Source organism: Rattus norvegicus, chromosome 3 (genome assembly GCF_036323735.1).
Source record: "Rattus norvegicus strain BN/NHsdMcwi chromosome 3, GRCr8, whole genome shotgun sequence".
NCBI lineage: Eukaryota > Metazoa > Chordata > Mammalia > Rodentia > Muridae > Rattus > Rattus norvegicus.
The window spans coordinates 172923780-172945940 of record NC_086021.1 but is presented as its reverse complement, the minus strand read 5'-3'; the positions used below and the strand labels follow the sequence as shown (position 1 = coordinate 172945940).

The 22161-nt window shown below is 51.6% G+C and overlaps 2 protein-coding genes across 3 annotated transcripts in view; one reads left to right on the top strand and one right to left on the bottom strand.

Annotated features, from left to right (window-relative positions):
• Rims4 (regulating synaptic membrane exocytosis 4) overlaps positions 1 to 5537 on the top strand; it is a 64087-nt gene extending 58550 nt beyond the window's left edge. For both annotated transcript variants that reach the window (XM_008762471.4, NM_170666.2), the window contains 1 exon segment: positions 1162 to 5537. In XM_008762471.4, coding sequence (XP_008760693.1) covers positions 1162 to 1380 — 219 coding nt within the window. In that variant the 3' untranslated portion in view covers positions 1381 to 5537.
• Kcnk15 (potassium two pore domain channel subfamily K member 15) lies at positions 5064 to 11282 on the bottom strand. The gene is made up of 2 exons (NM_130813.1): positions 10920 to 11282; positions 5064 to 7085 (listed from the first exon to the last, which is right to left on the bottom strand). The coding sequence occupies exons 1-2, from the start codon at positions 11200 to 11202 to the stop codon at positions 6412 to 6414; spliced, it is 957 nt and encodes a 318-aa protein (NP_570826.1). The 5' UTR covers positions 11203 to 11282; the 3' UTR covers positions 5064 to 6411.
• Positions 11283 to 22161: the final 10879 nt, after the last annotated feature.

The window sequence follows — 22161 nt, the reverse complement described above, 5'->3', positions numbered from 1 at the left end:
GGGGCCGTGCGGAGGAAGGAACAGAAAGAGTAAGAGAGAGAAAGCTGAGGTGTGGGATGGCAGTCATGGGGACACTAGAGCCGCGAAAACACGGTTGGATTTGAGTGGGTTTTATTATATTTTATTGATTATGTTATGTGAGCAGCACGCATGTGGAGGTCAAGTGGTGTCTTGTGGGAGTCTGCTCTCCTCTCTCACTATGTGGGTCCAGCGTTGAACTTAGGTCCCCAGGCTTGGCAGTAGACATCCCTACCTGCTACCGAGCGTCTTGCTGCGCCCTCTAGCATGGTTTTTAAAGAGGCAGGCTCTACACACGTTAGCCGCTTTGACCCCAAGGACCTCAGGTTCTGGCTCAGGGCCTACAAATGACTGGGATGGTCATTTATATATTTTTATGTCTGCTTTTATGTGGATGGGTATTTTGCCTGAACATATGTCTGTGTACCGCTTGTGGACCTGGTTCCTGGGAATCAAACCCAGGGTCTTAGGCCAGGGTTGAGGCAAGCACTTCACCAGCTGAGCAGCCCTGCCCGGCGCAGTCTGAAGGAACGGCCATTCAGAGCCTGCCCCACATGTGGCCCATACATATACAGCCACCAAACTAGATAAGATGGATGAAGCAAAGAAGTGCAGGCTGACAGGAACCGGATGTAGATCTCTCCTGAGAGACACAGCCAGAATATGGCAAATACATAGGCGAATGCCAGCAGCAAACCACTGAACTGAGAACGGGACCCCCGTTGAAGGATTCAGAGAAAGGATTGAAAGAGCTTGAAGGGGCTCGAGACCCCATATGAACAACAATGCCAACCAACCAGAGCTTCCAGGGACTAAGCCACTACCCAAAGACTATACATGGACTGACCCTGGACTCTGACCTCATAGGTAGCAATGAATAGCCTAGTAAGGGCACCAGAGGAAGGGGAAGCCCTTGGTCCTGCCAAGACTGAACCCCCAGTGAACGTGATTGTTGGAGGGAGGGAGGTAATGGGGGGAGGATGGGGAGGAGAACAGACATATAGAAGGGGAGGGGGAGGGGTTAGGGAGAATGTTGGCCAGGAAACAGGGAAAGGGGATAACAATTGAAATGTAAATAAAAATACCCAATTTAATAAAGATGGAGAGAAAAAAAAATGTAACAAGCCGTGTTTTGTCCTGCAGGTAATTGTGTGGGGAAACTACGGACGAATGGAGCGGAAGCAGTTCATGGGCGTGGCTCGAGTGCTGCTGGAGGAACTGGACTTGACCACCCTGGCCGTGGGTTGGTACAAGCTCTTCCCCACCTCCTCCATGGTGGACCCAGCCACAGGTCCCCTGCTTCGGCAGGCATCCCAGCTGTCCCTCGAGAGCACCGTGGGGCCCTGTGGCGAGCGATCTTAATGCCAGGGATGGGGAGGGGCTCCCCGAGATGGCCTGGAGACCACCCAGCCCTGACCTGGGACCCCAGGCCCAGGGGCACATTGGACATTGGAGGATGGGGTTCTTCCCCACAGTGGGGAAGCAGAATGGGGAGACCTGCCCCCCATGGGCCCCTCCTCACTCCTTCACCTCCTACCCCTGAGACCTTCCCTTTCCCAGTGGGTTGGCTACACTTTTGACTTGGCCGGTTTTGACCTGGTGGATGCGGCTACAATCGGAGAAAGACTGAAGTGGCAGAGCAAACCACTCTTCCGCCCTACCCTACCCTACCCCACCCCACCCATTCCCCCTTTGCCTCCTTGGAAGCTCGCTGCCCAGAGCCAAGTCCAGAACCAAGCCGGCCATCTCCATGGTGCCAATTACCAGCAAGTGTCTTTCCTGCGGCACCGGGTTCCGGCAGCTACTCCTGCCCCAGAGCTGACGGGGCAGTTTGCAAGGATCCGGAGCCAGCTCCCAAAGGGGGTGCCCAGAGCTCCCCACTTGAAGGGGAGCGTGGGTCTCCCTCTGCCTGCCCGTGGAAGGAGCTTTGCCGCAGCCTGTCTGAGTCCATCCATCCATCCCCTCCTGCCTGTCCCTCTGCTGTAAGCTCTAGGAATTGGGGGCCAGCAGAGACCAAAGGAAAGGAGGAGGTACCCAAGGCTTGGCAGGATCCCCAAGGGTCCTTGCTCCATGGGATTGCAACAAGCTGGTCTGGAGCTCTTGGTGGACTGGAAAGGACATTGTCATCTGTGATATGGTGGAGGGACTAAGGGGAACCTGAGTTTCCAGAACCTTGTACGCAGGGAACAGCTCTCCTGTGGGAGAGTGGTAGGAGCGGAGCGTTGAAGAAGCTGGAGTTAGGTATATGTGGCACCAAGGTGAGGGTTTTCCAAACAGGAGATCCCTTCTTGTTGGATGAGATCAAAGGTCATCTTGTTATCCCTCTGCCTCTGGGCTAGGGTCTTGGAGAGGCATTAGAGCCACTCACATTTTAGTCTGTTTAAATAAACCATCCCGTAGGAAGGGCAAAAGCCACTGCCCAGCCTCATCACCTTGGCTCAAGGAGAGATGGCGTTCCAGGAGGAGGGATATAGAGCTAAAAGTTTGAGAATTGAGGCTCCAATGAGGCCTGAGTAGCTGCCTTCCTGTGGCCCTCCCTGGGGCCTGCAGGAGCCCTTTTGCATGCGAGGGAGGACACAGTCTGGCCCCTATAGAAGCACATTTCTATCACCCACTCCTGGGAGGCGCCCAGCAGCCAGTCCTCCTCAGGTAGTCCCTGCTGTGTAGGGTGTAGTCCAGGTTAGCTGGGTAATTAGTGTTCACACCTGAGGCCTGTTAGCTCAGATGTAGTCTTTTTTTCAAGCCCCAGGCTGTGAGTAGAGGGGAGGCCCCCCAGTACATTCCAGAAGATTATAGACTCTCTCTCTAGCCTGGGCTGGATGGGCTGCCTGGCTCCCCGGAGGCCAGCCCTTCCACCTCCTCCCTGCCTTCCTCTCTCCTCCCTTCTAAGGTTGTAGCCCTAACTGTCCATCACTCTCAGCACTCTGGTGTAATAGACCCTCGGCCTTGATTTTCTTTACCACGCACTCCCGAGGGTTGCTGGGCCTTGCAGAGAGAGGCCTGGACTACATTTAGACAGAATCATTTCCCGCCAAGGACGCCAGGACTCTGTTGAATCCCTCCTTGTTCCTGGTTCATTCACCAAGGGATTCCTTCAACTTGGAAATTCTCATTCCCAGCCTGGCTAAGCCTGGGGTGCCCTTTAGGGTTCTGTCCAGTTCTGGCCCCTCCCCATGCAGCTGTTGACGCTACACGGGGAGGGGCTGTGAACAGGCCCCTCTTCTCCAATTGGTCTTCAGCGTGTCTTTGGGAGTGTCCTTGGTCAGGCCTCCTGGACAAGGGAGCAGGGCTCTCGATGGGCTGTCTTCGAGGCCCACAGTTAGCCATCACCCCATTTTTCCAGTGTGATATCCTTGCTGTTAGGTTATTACTCGCCGTTTGGGAGTATTTTGAGCCAGGAGAGCACCTCCCTCTCCAGCTGTCATCGCTGTGGTCGTTCAGGGTCGGATGGAGCCTGGCTGTCACAGCCAGCAGGGAGAGGCTCAGCTCCAATGTGGAGAGAGAGAGAGAGAGAGAGAGAGAGAGAGAGAGAGAGAGAGAGAGAGAGAGAGCGAGCGCGAGAGCACGAGCGCACGAGGGAGCACTGACTCCAAAGCAATAACAACACCCTGAGGTGGTCAGCAAGGCCCCTCAGAGACTTTCTTGTTTGTTCTGTGAAATCACACTCACCTCCTGGAGGGGTAGAGTGGGGGGGCTGGAGCCCCATTTCTTTGTACCATTGTAAGCGTGTGCCCGAGGGGCTGTGACCACTGGGTGTGGGACCCATTTCTGTCCTCACCAAAGGACTGGACGGGGCTTGGGGACGGGGAGTGATTTTTTTCATCCTTAGCCTCGGGGACCAACAAGCCCAGCCTGTTCCCACTGCTGTCTGACCCTCTGTCAACTCAAACTCTACCATCTGGAGGGGAGTCGAGAGGGTGGAGTGGGGGGAGCCTTTCTGGTGCTGTGTCTCTAAGGGTGTTTCTTTCTTCCCTCTGGACAAAGGTCATGTGTAGGATTGTCGTGTAAAGAGCCATCTCCATTTTCCTTACCCAGAATGCCTCTGCATTCTGAAGGGACAGGCCTGTGGCTCTCTAGTCCATTTGCATTAAAAAAAAAAAACAAAAGGATACCAAGGCCCTGCCTGAGGAGAGCCATCGTGGGGTCACTGGAAGGTCCAGTGGCATTTCCACCCAGGTCTCCCCTTCATGTCTCATGCTGAGCTGGTGCCAGGGAAGGCTGAAGGAGGACAGCATTTCTCATCCTTTCTATTGCTTCTCTTTGGAGCCTCCTAGTGGCTCCCAGCTGTGGCAGGACAAACGGTAGCCCATCTGAGAGGTTAGGAAACTCAGGCCATAGCAAGCAGGAAGGGCCCTCAGCAATATGCACTGGGGGGACAAAGCTGGGAGACCACCACTCAGGGGTGCCACCATCATCATTTCTGTCCTTTAGGCACAGGTGGCATTGTCCTGCTTGGCTCTCTTTCCTGGGCTAGTGCCTTTTCTGGGCTTGAGTTGGGAGAAGAGGGCGGCTGGTGGGAGGGGTACCGGGTTGGCCTGGATGTCCTGGGCTATCTCCCCAGGGATCATGAGCTGAAGGGTTTTATTCTGGGTCATTACCTCTTCAGGTCTAGCTGCGAGTGGGTGGGGTGAGAAAAAAAAAAAAACAAGTTCCCTTCTGGGTTCATAGAGCGGGGGCTCAAGGAAGTCCTCTCTAACCTTCAGAAGCACCTCATCCCATAACACCTCCCACGGCGCGTCCCCCGTGATTTCACTCTGACCCCCATCAGAGCCCCGAATAGCCAGGGAAGGGATGCTTGCAATTGTCAGCCTTGTTTTCAGGAGGGAGCGAAGGTCCTGAAAGAGAAAGGTGCTTGCTCACGTTATGGCTTTGACAGAGCTAGCTCGCTCTCCAGTGGTCCATAGCACAGGCATGCAAGCATGTAACAGAGGCAGTTAAGCAGTTCACCTCCAGGTTCCTTCAGGCAGGAGCTTCTTGAGTACTTTGGGGTTCACGAACAGCACAGGGGCTCCCACATTCTCCCAAGGCAGAGCTGTTGCACCAGGCAAGGTCACCTGCATTTATTTATTGAGCAGCAGCACTACACTAGGCCCAGAGCCTTAGACCCCTTTCCCGTCCCCTGCAATGGTTCTCTTGGCCTTCCAAGAGGGCCTGTGTCTGCAGAACAGGACCTTGGTGGATAGAGAGTTTCTATAGGCTTACCTAGCAAGCCCCAAGGGTTTTTTGTTTCATCAAGAGATCCTGTGTGGGCTGGGCCGGAGGCTGGAAGTAGACGTAGGTGTTACTTCTGAGTCCTTTGTGCCGTCCTGTAAGGTGACAGGAAGGTGGGACCCCAGAATCCTGGGGCTGGGAGCCTCCCTTCATCTACCCACCTTTCCCTGTTTCCTCTTGGGGGGCAGGAACAGCCTGGTCCTCCAGGGAGGGAGGGATTTGGGGGCGTCTGAGTTGGAGCGGGTCACATGGCATTGTATTCATGACTATATAGCTCATGTTGGAAATTAAAGTTTTTGGCTTTTCTACCCTGGTTTTGCTCTTGCTTTGCATGGAGACAGTTCTACCTGGGAAGTTAAAGGATGCTGGCCTTTTAAGGAATGAGTGCTCTAGGATGCCAAGTTTCTTCCAACGGTCTCATCAACGCTCCCTATGCCTGCATCAGGAAACTCTGCCACAGGTGCCTATGTGAAACAGGGCCTTCAGATGAACCCTGTTTTACTGACGGGGAAGCTAAGGCCCGGGAAAGTGATGAGAATCCCAACGATATATTGCTGGTGATCGGTGGGACCCAGAAAGGATATCATCCCACAGCACTGAACTGCCTATAGGTAGTGATATGGGGAGGTGATCTCTTCATCCAAAAGGGGCTGGCCAGGGACAAGGCATCTATTTGACAGTGGGAACAACCATTTACACATGGGCTAATTCCACTCCTCATGCAGAGCAAAGAAAACGCAGTCGTCTGTATAGTGCAAAAAATGTCCACTGTTGAGCCAAACATTCCCTTGAGTCTGTTTATATCCATGCTTCTAGCATGAGCATCCAGCCTTACTAGTCGAATTCTGGCGTTTAAAGTCATACCTTTCCCCTGCAAGGTATCTTGTGTGTCCTCTTCAGAGCGGAAACTAGCCACTTGTCATCCTCTGAAGGGCCAGATAGGCATCACCCCTCCTAGGGGCTGATGGCCACATTTTCCTACAAGTTTAGACTAAACAGTGTACCTCCAGGTGGCTGTGGAGTCGGCTTGTGCCGTTAGTGCAGCTTTCATGTATATCTAGAAGGGATGATCCACAGATGGTAACGGGAACCTCAACCCCCTCCAAGCCAGAAAGAAGGGTGGGTTTGCTAACAGGCAGAGCTAGACATTGGCCAGACCTGGCCCCGAGTGGGAGAAGACTGTCAGATGGACTTCCTCCGGGCCCGGAGTCTGTCTGGGCTGCTGTGGCAATCATGCACTGCTTCTGGGCTCAAAGGGGGTGAGAAGGCCGGGTTGTCACGGGCCCAGGTCTCCAGCGGATGAAAGGGGTAAGGGATGCGGACGCGGCTCTCGGGCGCCCCCCTGCGGAACACGCTAGCACGGCGGAGAGCTGCGCGCTCTGGGGCCTCAGCGCTGGCAAGGAATCGCAGGACCACCAGGTTGAGGAAAGCACCAATGACTGTGAGCCCCAGCAGGATGTAGAGGAAGCTGAAGGCTACGTAGGGCGGCTTCTTCTGCAGCGCCTCGTCTCTCTGCAACGCCACGAAGTCTCCGAAGCCGATGGTGGTGAGGGTGATGAAGCAGTAGTAGTAGGCGTGGAAGAAGGTCCAGCCCTCGAAGTGCGCGAAGGCAGCGGCGCCCAGGGCCAGGGTGGCGGCGCACAGCAGCAACCCAGCCACCACCATGTTCTCAGCAGACACGTGTGGCCGCCGCAGGCCCAGGCAGCGCTTGGCTGCTAGCAGCAGACACCGTACCAGCGCGTTCAGACGCTCGCCCAGGCTCTGGAAGGTAACCAGAGTCAGGGGGATGCCCAGGAGGGCATAGAACATGCAGAACACTTTGCCCGAGTCGGTGCCTGGAGCAGCATGGCCATACCCTGTGTAGGAAGAGAGATGTGGTTCTGAGAGCCCAGCCTGTCCCAAAGCACTCCTGTCCCCAGGAGCTCCAAGCCCCACCCATGTCATTCCTGTCTTCTGAACTCCTGCGTGGCTATTCACAACCCACGTGTCCCTCCCCCTGGGGGTGGATAGTCCACCCATGGTCCTTCGAACCACAGAATTCGGTTGGGCCAACTTCTGTTCCCAGAGGTAGCAAAGGATGGATCTTAACCGTATTTTGCCCAATGGAGGAAGTCCAGCCCCAAAGCATGGACCCAACAGATGGAGAGACAGAATAGCTCTGTGGCTGCTTGGCCTGGAGGTTGAAGGGTGTGAAGAATTTGGGCGGTACGGGAAAGGTTCTGTGACTTGGTGTGCATGTACCTGACAGGTGCTCTGACAACCTACAGAGTACAGAAAATGTCAGTCTTGGCAAGTTATGTGTTGGTAGGAGGGACAGGAGACACATCTTCAGTGACTTCTTAGTACCTACAGGGTAAAGACCCAGTTCTTACAAGGAACCCCCAGCTCCTTTTCTCCCTCACTTCCAACTCTCACCCCTCTGCGCATCTCCCCATTCCCCAGACTCACCCCTCCTCTCTCCTCTCCACTCCCCAGCCTCACCCCTCCTTTTTCCTTTCCACTCCCCAGCCTTAGCCATCGTTCTAATCCCCAGTCTCCAGATCTACCCTCTTTATGCCGACATTCTTTAGGCACACCCCATCTGGTCCCTACTAGAAAGTCACTTCTACACACTCCTTCTTTCATATTTTCCTCCTCCTTGAGCTGGCTTCTCTCCCCCCTTCCCAGCCCCCTGCTCCCTTCATATTCCTCCTCATCTTTTACCACCCTGTCAGCCTTCACTAAACACCAGTTGGCTCTGGGTATCTCTGGTGCTAGCTCTGTTCGCTGATTCCCTCATGGATCTAGGGATCATGCGTGGGCTTCCCTGAGTCATGTGTCACTGTGTCATTGTGGAAATGTGTGGATGTGTCTCTTTCTGGAGAGAGCAACGATAGCTTGATTGGGCTCATAACCAGGCTGTTGAAGAGCAAGGGAATCCACCCCCCATAGGGAATACCCCTCCTCCAGCAGACCTGGCCTGTTGGCTCAAAGGTAAAACATACAGAGCCCCAGACCTGTGTAGCTCCACAGTTAGCCCTCCAGTACACAAGAGCTGCCATCATGGTCATAGCAAAAGCTAAAAATAAGCACTCATCCATCAATAGAGGAGGCCTGGTTAGATTCATATCAGCACCATCCAGATGGTAGGACACTACACCAGACCATAGTGGCCTTGTCACCATGCACACATCTGACAATACCTAAGGAAATTTTTAGTTGTCTCTACTAGGGGATGGCAATGGCTGTGTGTGTATATGTTGTAATGTCATATGTTATTGGCATCCAGAGGCAGAGCCTGGGGATATTATCAATATATTTTAGGGCACAGGACAGGCCCCATTACAGAATTAACTGGGTCAAGATGTCAGTGCTTCTAAGGTTGAGAAGCCCTGATATTCAACCTTTAAAAAAATGACGTGGCTCTTTAGGGTTGACGTTAAAAAGCACTACGATATACTAAATCAGGGTCTGGGCTACAGCTCAATTGATAGAGTATTTGTGTAGCATGTCTGATGTCCTAGGTTCAATTCTCAGTGTCACATAAAAGACAGGCATGGGGACACACACCTGTAAGCACTTGGGAGGCTGAGGCAGGAAGACCGTAAGTCCTCCGTTATTCTCGGCTACACAGTATAGCGACTGTAAAGCCAGCCTGGGCTACATGAGACCCTGTCTCCACTTGAAAAGAGCAGGAATAGTTAGAAGATAGATATAATATCCCTATTTCATGCGTGATGCTTGAAGGAACAGGTACACAGAGCATGTAGCTGCAAGTATGCAAGAGACAGGTAAGATGTGTGTGAACCAGGGAGGTGAATGACTGGGTTAAGAGACAGGATAGAGGCTCGGAAAGACTTAACGGCCCGATTCCTCTTTCATGTGGAATCTAGGTGTTTTTGTTTTTGTTTTTGTTTTTGTTTTTTGCTTTGTTTTGTTTTGCTTTTGTTTTTTGCTTTTTTAAAGAGACAGGAGATAGAAGAGGGGAAAAGAACTTGGGAAAAGGAACAGATCCAGGGGAGAAAGACAAGAGAAAGTGGTGGGGGTGCATATGGTCAGAGTGCCTGATGTGTGTGCATTGGAAAATGCCTCACTGAAACCCATTGCTGCGTACAACTAATATACACTAGACCAAAAGACTTCGTAACTTGGGGGTGTTAAAGGGGGGGGGGTAGAAGGGAGTTTCCTCTTCACCCTGCACACCTTGGTGAAATGTGCAATGTGAACGTATACAATGTTTAAAGTCTCAGTGTAACGTAAACATTTGAAGCCCTATGAGCTGCCTCCTTGTGGTACCAGGGGAGGGATACACTCTGCCCCATCCCTACTTTGAACTCCTGGAGGGCAGGAGCCATGGTATCCACTTCCACACTTTCTGAGTCACCCAAGTAGCCAGAAAAGCAAAAAACATTTCCAATTTCTCTTCAGTTAGGTTTTGGCTTGGTTTGGTTGGTTTTAATCTTTTTTTTTTTCTTCCTTCTGTTTCTTTCCCTAGCTTGGGTTTCAGATCAGTGAGGGAAGGAGCTAAACCTGGTTGGTAGGCTGCCCAAAAACATGGTAAGGAGCAGAGGGGCAGAGGCCTCAGACAAGGCACAGCCTCTGTAGGTATGGCAAATGAGCCCGTCTTGAGGTTGGGACTTGTAGACAAGAGAGGGCAGAAGTGTTGAATGGGAGCTGGCTCTACACATGGCAAATAATAAATTATTACTATCAGGTGAGGCCTGCACAGCCGATGACCCATACTGGGTTCTCATTCCCCCAGCAAAGCAGAGCATTTGCCTTTTGCCTTTGACGAAAACATGTGCCAAGACGGCACAGTCGCTTGCCCATGAATTCAGGTAGCAGGAGACACTCAGAACTGAGCCTTTGGAATTGCATGGGTACTCAAACACCTGGCTCTTTTGCAAGTGTATTCTCCAAGGTGTGGGCTTCTGGTCTGCTCCTGTGAGGGAAGCCACAGGGACGTCTTAGTCAGACAGCTAGAGCCCTGAACCAAGTGGCTAGCTGACAGGTTCCAAGCCCTGGAGAGCCTGGTTCTCTCTTCTGCAAGTTCCTCAGGCTTAGCCCCTCAGGTCCTGGCCAGATGTGGTTATGGTAACAGCTGGAGTCCAAATGGTATACATAGGGCTCCTCTGGATGCCCCAGTGTGTGGTAGTCATTTGGCTTTGGTAGTCATTCCCTTAACAAGTTACTGGATGTCTACTAGGCTCTAGGACACTAGCCAAACAGCAGTCAAAAGACAACAGAGAGTGCTGATTTCATGGGGTTAACAGAATAATTGTTATCTTATACAAGCAATCTTATGTTCATAATATTTTCTGTGGGTCAGGCCCTATGCTAAAATGATCTGCACACATTTATCTCCTTAATAATAATCTGCCTCCTCCTTGCAAGACATATTAGCAATCCTAGTTTTCAAAGAGCACTGTGGCTCAGAGGAGTCAAGAAACTTATCTAATGTCACAAAGCTGACACAATGGGACAAGGAAGCCTCACTCTGTTCACACCCAGAACCCGAAGCTTCTTCCAACCACCCCTGTCTCAGTGCAATCCTTTACTGATGCCTACAGCCCTGCGTTAGCTAACTGATTGCCCCCATTTCGCTCAGCGAGCTAACATGCCCTTTCCAAAGTCACAGGGGGCGGAGGTAGGATCGCACCCGAGGAGAGATCAGGACTGAGCGGGGCAGAGGGGAGGTTCCGGGGGCTCACCGATGGTGGTGATGACCGTGATGGCGAAGTAGAAAGAGCCCGCGAAGCGCCACTGGCGGCCGGCGCGGTGCGGCTCCGCCTGCAGCGCCAGGCGCTCCAACTCGCGGTAGTCGTCGGCGGAGAAGCGGTACTTTCTGCGGAACTCGCCTCGCTTCCGAGCCAGCAGTCGCTGCCGGCTGCGCTCCGCCTCCGACTCCAAAGCATCGAAGACCGCGGCGCCCACCAGCAGGTAGGACAGGATGCACAGGATGAGCGCCGCCGTGCGCGCGCTCTGCTTCCTCATCGCGGCTCGCCGGCTCCGAGTGCGGGTTTCAGTGCGCCCCGACGGCGCCCGCTCCGTCCCCGCCGCGCCCCGCGTACAGCAGGGGGCGGGCTCTGAGCTCTCCCAACGCTCCCCGCCCTAAACCACGCAGGTGCCCGCAGGGACATCTGGAGCAGAGACCCGGCCCAGGTGTGCACAGCACCATCCCTAACTCGCCCTAGGTCTTGGGGGTTCAGCACCCTTTCCTTCCTCCCATCTATCATTTAGCAAACATTTACCAAGCGCCCTCTGGTGCCCTCCATTCCCGGTGGGAGTAGAACGGGCTTGCCAGCAAGCAGGGAGGGTTGACAAATGCACGAAAAGATGAAGTAAGACAGGTGTGAAGAAGGAGGAAAATGCTTGGAGGGGTTCGTGCCAAACCATCCAGGAGTGACCAGAGAGGAAATCCAGGCCACATACGTAGGTTCCTCGCTAAAAGCAGAAAGGAGGTGACTTGGTGACAGAGAACAGCAGAGAAGCTGGTGTGAGTGGAATCGAGAGAATTAGGATGCGGGCTGGAGAGACAGACAGGAGGGCCAGGCAGAAGTAACGTCCACAAATTCATTTTTTTATTATTTAATTTTTATTTTATATCTGTCTGCATGTATGGCTGTGTACCACTTGCACAGTGCCTGTGAAGGCCAGAACAGAGTGTAGGATCTCCTGGAACTGGAGTTACAGAAGCTTATGAACCACCATGTGGGAATCAAACTCCAGGTCTGGAAGAGCAGTCAGTGCTCCTAACCACTGAGCCACCTTTCCAGATCCCAGGCTGATTGTTCAGGATAATTGAAAACCAGGGAAAAACTCTAAGCAAAACCACACGCAGTTCCACTATAATCTGTTTGTTTTTTGTTTTGTTTTGTTTTATTTTGCTTTGCTTTTCAGAGCCAGGCATGGCAGCCCGCACTTGGGAGGTAGAGGTTGGGAGATCAGAAGTTCAAATCCAGTCTAGGCTAAACGACATCGTGTCTCACCACCACACCTCAGAAAAAGCAAGGGGCTGCTGCTTGGAGTGAGGACCAGCCAGGGGAATGGCATTAGTCAGATACAGGCTGAGGGGGCTAGCCTTCGACAACAGATGAAGAGAAGGGACACTGCAGAGTTGCTCACACAGCAAGCCTTGCTGCTTATGCTCCCTGGCATCAAGACACTTCCCCAACCCAAGCTTTAGCCAGTGGATCCTTGCAGAACTGACATGTGCCACTCCCAGGCCTGATCTCTAAAGTCCTGCCCCCATGCCACGCCACCCCTTCCCTCGACAGCAGACCGAACAGGCGTAGCACCACAAAAGAGCTAAGCAAGGCTGCCTGCTATCAGGACCAGCTGTTCTGAAAGTCTGATCCATCGTGTCAGGATCTGAGACTCAGGGACCAATCTGTCACTGAGGCTGATACACCCTAATTCATGGGTCAAGAGTGACTGGTGGATTTGGCTGTGGAGATTCAGGGAAGGGTTCTGGATGAGCCCAGGGTGAGCTGTGAGGTGTTTGGGAAGCCTCCCATGAACCCCACTTCTGAAGGACCCCACTATTGTCCCCATGCTCCAAAATGGTACCCTTTGCAGAGTCCTACATATGGGCCCATATAAAGACATCTGACACAGCGCCAGTTACCCGGTCCTAAAGCTGTTGGCGACAGCCGGCCTTCCCAGATGTCTGCTGCAGTGTGGCCTTCCCAGGTGTCTGCTGCAGCTGGCCTTCCCAGGTGTCTGCTGCAGCTGGCCTTCCCAGGTGTCTGCTGCAGCTGGCCTTCCCAGGTGTCTGCTGCAGCTGGCCTTCCCAGGTGTCTGCTGCAGCTGGCCTTCCCAGGTGTCCGCTGCAGTGTTTTAAGCATTATTATCATTCTGACTACTCAGGCCAATCTCCAGATCGCCTCTTACTCTTGCTTGCTCCACCCACATCTCAACTTTCAGTTCCTGCTGTAAACTCTGGCCCAGACTCATTACAGCCTTCTCCCCCTCCCACTCAGCCAACCTCTGAGAGACACCACCAGCAGCCATGCCATTCAGGTGTTGATGTACTTAATCCTCCCAACTCAGCTGGCTCACACCCTGGCCACTCTCACTCAGTACCATTGGACTTGTTCCTTGACACCACCCTAGGCGCTCTCCTCTGAGCTCCTCCCTCAGAGCTACGGCCATCTTCCATTCCTCCCACTACAGTACATCCCTCAAGTTCCACATATGCTCCCCTCCCCCAAGGATCATCCTTGGGTGTCCAGCACTCAGACCTGTGTGTGTGCAGCACACAAACAGTGGCAGCTTAAGGTCAAATGGGGACTTGCGTGTGCCAGTTAGGAGCTCCTAACTTCCATCGCTTCCTGAGTGTGGGTTGTTTCAATTTCACAATCGCCCGAATGCCGTTTTCGTTTGTTCAGTTGGTTTTTCTCCTGTCTGTCTCTTAAGGAACGTCAGTAGCATAAGAATGACCCCTAAGGACACCTACACCTCTGGGATCCCTGTGCTGAGGGAGGATGCAGGCAGAAGAGATACCCACAGACTTGTCAGCATAAGCAAGTCACCCTTGGGAGGAGGGACCCCAAGATGAGGCAAAGCAGGTGACATCCAGAAGCCAGAAGTGGGAAGAAGACAGGTCCCTTCACCGTCTCCAAGAAGGAATGTGGACACACAGGCACCTTTAACCTAGCTCAGGGTCCAGAGAACCAAAAAGTTCTTCTTTGGGGGAGAGGGGGGATGGATGTGGATCTGCACGTGTGTGGAGGGATACACATGCACATGGATGTGTATGCGTGCACAGGCCACATGTCAATTTTGGGTGTTATTTCTCAAGAGTCATCCACCTTATTATTTTCTTGGAACAAGATCTCTTATGAGGATCCGGGGCTCTCCGATTCAGGCAGGCGGCTAGTCAGCCAGCCCAAGACCCTCTTGACCTCCTCAGCTGGCATTACAAACCTGTGCACCACACCTGACTAAAACCTGGGTACTGGGGATTAATCTTACATTCTCACACTTCTGCAGCAAGCCCTTTACTGCCCAGAGCTCTCCTCAACCCCAAAAGGTAATCTGGAGAGGAATGGGAGGTAGGAGTAAGTCTCCATGTTTTCAGTGATTGACAGCTGCCTTGGGTAAATGGAGAAGCCATGCCGATTTGCCTAGGAGCATTTAGCCACTGTTGGGGTCACACGGGTGGCCTGGGGCCTGCAAGACCTCAGCTCTGGGACAGAATTGGGGCTCAGTGCCTATAGAGAAAGATTTGCACGCCTTCACCCCCTGAGAGTCAGGATGTCGGCCAAGTGGCCCAGAAGTGGGGTGCTGACGCAGGAGAGCTAACACAGTTGCCACGGCTTTATTTTTAGTAAGGGCATCAGCAAGTTTGTTTTTTTTTTCTGAATCTTCTCTGCATTAGAGAGGCAGAAACCTGGGCAGGAATCTAAGGGTGGGGGAAGGGCACCGGACCCTTCCACTAATCAAGGGCTGACCAACAGGTTTGGGAACTGGTTTGGTCATGGCAGTGGTGGGAAGTTGGGGTGGGGGTGGGGGGGTTCTTGTGGATGATCCTGAGCATGGCTGAGGTCCACGAAGATTTGATTTCGAATCCTTACTCCCTCATGTTCTACTCAGGTGCACATGGATAGAACATTCCCATTTCTCTGTGCTTCAACTTTCCCATGTGAGGATCAAGATACCTGTGCTCCCACAAAGGATGCTACAGAAGCTGAGGCCGCTTCCCGAGTGCCCCTGAGCTCCTAGTCTTGTTTCCTCTCTTTTCAAACGTCCACGGATACCAGGAGTTCTGTTTTCAGAAACAAAGAAGAGGCCAGAGGCTCTGGAACCCTGTGTGTGCTGGGCCTTACAATATTGTCACCTCTACAGGTGGAGAAAGAGAAGGTAGTGACCTGGTCATGGCTGAGACAGGACTTGGACGTGGGGCTGCCTGAGTCCCTAAGTCACTGTTGGCCACGTCACCCTCCCATGGGCCCTGGGGTCCTTGCTTTCTTTATCTGCAGGAAGGCTGCACGAGCCTTGGTAGATGGAGCTGTCTCAGCACTGTGAGGATCCTGAGACACAGGACTGAGACACCATCCACCAGGGTATAAACGGGGCCAAGGCACTGTCTGGCCCTGCCAGGCAGGTGACTCTTCCCTGTGCTTGGCATTTTTTGGTTCAGCAGCTCTATTTTAAGCAAGAGGAGGTTAGAGTTTGTAACGTGTGTTTCTCAGCTTGGAAAGTCATCTGCTGAGCAGACACCAAAAACAGAACTCCCTAAGGCACTCCCCTCAGCTCCCCCACACTGTCTTGCCTACCCTCACTGCCCCCACCTTGGGGACCTGAGGAGACCTTGTGATTTTCCTCTGTTCCTCGGTGCTAACAAGGTACCTAGGGCCCTTCAGTGAGGCCTGGATGCTCCTTAAAAGCTTGAAGCCTTTGCCACTCCCATGCTGGGGAGAGGAAGTTGGAGCGCAGAATCATCTGAGGCCACACAAGAGCAGACGAGACAAGCAAGGGCCCAGTTATCTGAGTGAGCTGGGGCTAGGTCCCGTCTAGGTCTACACTTCTCTGAGCCCCAGTATGCCCATCTCTGCCCCAGCAGGTGTGTAAGAATATCCGCCTGATAGGGTTCCTATAAGGATCAAATAAATGTGCTCAGAACCTCACCAGCTAATATCAGCACCCCTCCCCCAACTGGTGTCTCCCCTGTGCCTTCTGGAAGGCTTTGGGGATCATAAGCAATTGACTTTTACAGTTAGAATGCACTTCAGTGAATTTCCAGAAGACCAGCAGGCTCAGGCATTTCCCCTGATAAGATCCCTCTGCGTTCCTTTTAACAGAATTGACTGTTTCCACCCCAGGGGACATCTTCGGAAGCTCCTTAGAGAGCAGCTGTGGCTTGTCTGCAGCCTGACTGTCACTCTGGGATCTGGACTTGATTGACATGATCGACATGATTGCTAACCAAAGAATGACGATGACAGGAGTGGGTAGGGTTGTCCCAAATGTTCTGGCCACCAGAAGACAAACATTAATCTCTGGAGAACCCAAAAAGGGGAGAGGAGGGGGAAGGGAGGGGGAGGGAAATGGAGGGAGGGAGAAGGGGAAAGGGAGGGGGAAGGAGAGAGAGGGAGGAAGGGAGGAGAAGGGGGAAGGGAGGGAGGGGAAAGGAAGGGAGAGTGGGACAGGGAGACCGCACACCATAGTCACATCCACACTAGAGGGGTACCACTGCCCCAGGAGGACAGGGAAGTTATTTGGAGAACAAATGGTAGTCATGTTAAGCTTGCTCCCTCTCTGGCTCTAGGTCTCAGCCAGCCTGGAGTCCCAACGCTCACTAATAAATTCTTGCTTTGCTAACAGTTAATAATAAAAAAACTGCTGTAGGTCGGGTACACACCTTCAATTCCAGCAGAAGCAGGTGGATCTCTGGAAGTGTGAGGCCGGCCTGGTCTACAGAGCAAATTCAGCAGAGTTACACAGTAGACCAGGCCTCAAAACAAACAAAAGAACGAACAAACAAGAAAAAAAAATGTCAGGGCTGGAGAGATGGCTCAGCGGTTAAGAGCACCGACTGCTCTTCCAGAGGTCCTGAGTTCAATTCCCAGCAACCACATGGTGGCTCACAACCATCTGTAAAGAGATCTGATGCCCTCTTCTGGTGTGTCTGAAGACAGCTACAGTGTACTTATATATAATAAATAAATAAAATCTTAAAAAAAAAAAGAAAAAAGAAAAAAAGTCAAAGGAACATTGGGAGTGGTCAAATAGTTCTTTCCACATCTGCGTATACGTTAGGATCTCTACAGAAGAGCAGTCTTTTAAATGTGTTTCTCTCTGTGGTGGTTTGAACGAGGATGACTCTATCCGCAGTTGGTGGTGCTCTTTGGGGAAGTTTAGAAGGTGGGGCCTTGTTAGAAGGCGTATGTTGCCTAGAGGGAGGACTTTGAGTTTCAAAGACAGGGCTACTCTCTGTTCACTCCGTTTTCTGCTTGTGGTTCAACATGTGAGCTCTCTCTAGAACTCTAAGGGCAAATAAGCCTCCTGTGTGGTGCCTTGGCTGTGGTATTTTATCACAGCAGCAGCCAAGTGGACTCTCAAACCCCCACCGCACCCCCGTTCTGTTTCCTGTTGTATCTTTGTTCTGAGTTAGAGGAGCATCCTAAGTAATTAAAACTTCCTTGGTGATTTCTTTCTCTTTCTCTTTTCTTTTTAGGATCTCTCTGTGTGGTACAGGCTGGTCTTGAACCCACACTCCTCTCACCTCAGCCTCCTGAGTGCTGAGAATACAGGCATGTACCATCACACATGAAGCATGAAGCAGGTATTGCCTATAGTTGATCCTCACAGTGGGGCTGTAGGCTGGGCACTTTGATCCTACCCTAGACAACTCAGGCCTAGAAGGACGCGGGACTCTTTGAAGTCATCAGGCTAAGAGGCATGCATTGGAGGGCTGCCTGCTGTATACTCTCTCCTGTTGGTAGGGAGGAGTGGGCCAGGCAAGGGTATAGTTGACCCTGACTGTGCCACATGACAGAGTTCAGCTGCTGAAAAGCCCCGTCCTCTCTTCTGCTGTGAATCTACTCTGCTGAAATCAAGAGCTATCTAAATGACAAGACCAGGGCTGATGCAGAAGACATCGTGGCCTAGAGATGGCAAGAAGACATGGAAAAGCTGAACTGGACAGGAATGTTATGTGCTGGGCGCTGGGAAGATGACTCAGTCAGGAGTCTGCTTACCCTGCTAACATTAGGATCTGAGGTCAAGCCCCAGAAGCCATGTTAAAAGTCAGGCATGGTGTCCTGTGCCTGCACTTGCACTGGGGGAGTAGAGACAGAGGGATCCCTCAACTTGGATGAGTTCCAGGTCATTGGGAGACTCCATCAAAGAAAGGTGAGTGGTGCTTGGTAAACAACACCCAAAGTTATCCTCTGGACTGTATGGGTGCATACATGCATATGTGCCTACACATACATGTGCACCCACACACATACACTAACAGAAATGCATGGGTTAAAAGTTGCACAGCATGGAGCAGTACTTCTGTGCTTTATCCACTGGTCACATGTGGCCACTTATATTCAAACGTGCTATAATTAAGCTGTGCTTAGAAATTCAGTTCTAAATTCTGGGGCTAGAGAGACAGCCCCGCAGTTACAAGTGTTCAGTGTTCACTGCTCCTGTGCAGGGCCCCGTTTCAGTTCTCAGCACCCATCCAGTAGCTCACAACCATAACTCCAGATTCAGGGGATCTGAGGCCCTCTTCTGACATCCTTGGGCACTAGGCACGCACATACATGCAGGGAAAATACCATACACAGAATAAAAACAAATCTTTAAAACTTTGTTTTTTAAAGTACATCTTTTAAAAATTCAGGTCAGGCTCGGTGGTACACACCTTTAGTTCCAGGCCTTGGGAGGCAGAGGCAGGTGTATCTGATCTATAAAGAGAGCTCCAGGCCAGGCGGGGCTACACAGTAAGATCCTATGTCAAAAATTAATAAAAAAAACTTATTTTGTAATGGGAAAGGAAAGAGTAGAGACTGGGTTAACCTAACTAAAGACGTATGAAAAAACAGTGTGGGAATCCACTGCTTCATAAGCTATTTACGAATTGGATTTGAATGCTGTTTTTAATCTTCAGTTATCCTGGACCTCAGTTTTCTCACCTGTGAAATGGGGATAATGATTCTGTAAAAGCCCACATATCCACCAGAGCTGGGACTGGAGGGGAATCAGTTACTCAAGCAGCAGGGACTGTTTTTTTTTTTTTTTCTCTGATGTGACAGAGACTGAATCCCGAGTCTTGTTCTCACACTACACAAGCTCTCTCCCCAGGAGTCTTATTCCCAGCCCTCTCTTTTGTTTTGAATCAAGGTCTTGCTAAGTTTCTAAGGCTGCCATGTACCCAGGACTACAGTTGTGCAGCACCACGCCCGGTTCATGAGAATTTTTAGAATGGCGGGCTAGTAACCAAACCCTGGACCCAGAGCACATCAGATAAGCGAGAGCTAACACAGAGATTGACACACTCATCTCCTGGAAGACTTAATTCACTTAAAAACAAACCCCTGTTTTCCAATCTATTCCTTGAGTTTAGTCCCGTTCACGAGCTTTGAACATTGCCCCCGTACGTGAAGGACACCCAGGGACTGGCAGACACCTAATGGAAAAGCAGGAGTGCAGACTCCCTCTACGTTCTTGTGTTTTATCCTTTTTAACATTATTTTCATTATTTTAATTGTGTGTATGTGCGCACATGTGCATGCATGTGTGTACATGTGTGTACATGCATGTGCATGTGTTTACACGTGTGCATGTGCATGTGTGTGCATGTGTGTGCAGGCACATGTGTGCATGTATGTGCACCTGTGTGCATGTGCATGTGTGCATGTGTGAATGTGAACACGTGTGTGCATGTGTATGCATGTGAACGTGTGTGCATGTGAACATGTGCATGCACACATGTGCGTACATTTGTACATGTGTTTGTGTGTGTGCACACATGAAGGCAGGTGCCGGCAGAGACATCAGACCCCTGGAGCTGGAGTTACAGGCAGTTGTGAGTCACTTGGTGAGGTGCTGGGGATCAAACCTGGGACCTCTGTAAGAGCAGCACATGCTCTTAGCCGCTGAGCTGTCACTGCAGCTGCCCCCTGGATATTTCTTTCCAGATCTTTCAGAGTTGTGTCCTCCGTGCCCAATTTAAAGTAGTTTTTAAACCACAAGTCTTCATTGAGTTTTCATTAGAAAACAAATCTGTTCCTTTTGTGCTCATATTTCACCAGCTTATGGGATCGCTAATCCAATTGCCTCTTCACAAAGGCCAGTGTGGCTGGCGCAGGCCAGTTTAGAAACAAACCTAATAGACTCTTGGCAAGCATGCAATCTGGTGGCAGGAAGCCAGAGGGGACAAGGGTACCAGAGAGTGGCCTGCTGGCCACTCAGCAGGCGTGTGGCGGGAGTGTCCCATTCAAACAGCCTGCAGAGTCCTGATTAGCCGAGTAAGCTGGTTAAACAGATTGTTAACAAGAGTTTTGTGGTCACCCTAATTCTAGCAAAGACTCCATAGCATAATGTTGACTCTGAGACACCTGCCAGCAAGACATTACATTTTCCAGCCTCTCTTACAGCCACAAGTGTTTATGTGGTGAGTGTCACCAATGGGGTGCAAGTGAGAATGTGGGTTCCAGGTATGATCTTAGTGAATAGGGGGACTTCTCCATCTCTGTCTGCAATGTCCAACTCCATGCCTGTGGAATAGAAGGTCATCATGTAAGTGGCCAGGAGCATCACACAGAGGCAGCTAGCATTACCCTGACACACGTATCCTGTAAGTTCTTGTGACAATCAAGTCAGATGATACGTACACAACAGACCCCTAAGTGGGACTTCCTACTGTTTCTGAGTTTTGGATAAAGTCTAACTTATGGCTTAGGTCAAACAGCAGGTACTAAGAACCCCAATACTGCAGAAACCTCCAAGACTCACCCACAGGCCCTTCTTAGAAACATCCTACTGGCTTCCTCCTCCTAGCCCGGCTCCCTCAGCCCACATAGTGAGGTCAAGGGCAAGTTTCTAGAGCCAGAGAACAGGTTTAGATCCCAGGACCTGCAGCCATTAACTAAAAGAACCTGGTAAAATTGTGTCAGCTCCCTGGGTGGCATTAGGTGATAATGTCTGTCACCTCCTTCCCCAGAAACACAGAGATGTGAGGCCAGCCAGAATCATGGCTGCACACTCTATCCCACCTGACCCCTGTTTTCCCTGACTTCTGAACCCGGCCAAACACTATCCACATAGGCTGGTTCTTTAGTTGGAAGCCAGAGGAGTTTAGGCTCGCAGAAAAATGAGACTGAGAGTCACAAGGAATATCAAGAGCCATCAGGCCCGAGAAGGCAGCCCGGAGAACAGCCTAGGTGGAGAATCTGGCCAAGAGGAGACTACAGCCATCAGTGGTGTCTCTGCACAAGTGATCTGGAAGACACAGCAGGCCTGGGAGCTGTGGGGATCTGATCCAGCGGGGTGGAGGGTTATCTCAGGTCCCCAAGGAGTTTAAGCAGAGTGACTTAGTCATGGTTGTGCACGGCAAAGTTCTTCTTGGCTATGCAGTGTGGCCAATAGAAGGCTCTCACGATGGAGTCATCCAGGGCACAGACAAGGTGACATGGCTCAGGGTCTAAAGATTAAATAATACACTCAGATACAAAAACAACGACGACGACAACAACAAACTCACAAACAAACAAACAAAATTGGCTTTCTCAATCACCACCTCCCGCTGGTCTCCAAACAGGCTGCACTTTTACACCTGGGCAACAGGGGGCAGCAGTGACCTCTAATTTCAAGACTTCAATCGGCTGGCAGCCTCCCCCACTGTTCATGCTTACGAATGTCACTAGAGGGCAGCACCGTGTTACAGGTTCCTCTACCAGAGCCCCTTTGAAAGCACTGATTTTAGTGAAATGGTGACTCAAGGTGGACTCGGGGGTCGCGGACTCAGGAAATGCAAGCCCCTGCTTTGACCAGATACTGGTGAACAGGCGGGCTATTCTTGAACAGTAGACAAAAGACCACGTGTAATCCAGGAAAGGAAGGGGAAAAAAACCCAACAAGATTGGAAAGAGAGAAGAAAGATGGGGCAGATAGAACAAAGGAGGAGAGAAAGGACAGGAAAGGGTAAGAGGGAGATGAGAGAGATGGGGTGGGGGTGGGGGCTGGAAGCGCACAGCCCCTGAGCCCTGGGTTCCGCTGGTTCTGCGTGTCCCAGCCTTGATGGTATCTGTAATCTTACCCCTCTGGCCTCAGTTTCCCCCTGTAGAGCAGGGATTCCTTTACCTCACATTTCGTAAGGTCATGGACAGATGCAGCAGGACACAGGAAATGCTCACTAGACAATGGTGCTGTCGGCTGCTTGGTACCATTCTGGGGCCGACTCCCAGGGAAGGTCTAGAGGGCCCAGTTAGGAATGGACCCTACGCAGGCCAA

Coding starts and splice junctions, on each gene's coding strand:
- Kcnk15 (NM_130813.1), bottom strand. CDS start 11,202: ATGAGGAAGCAGAGCGCGCGCACGGCGGCGCTCATCCTGTGCATCCTG. Junction 7,086..10,919: donor CACGGTCATCACCACCATCG/GTGAGCCCCCGG, acceptor CTTCCTACACAG/GGTATGGCCATGCTGCTCCA.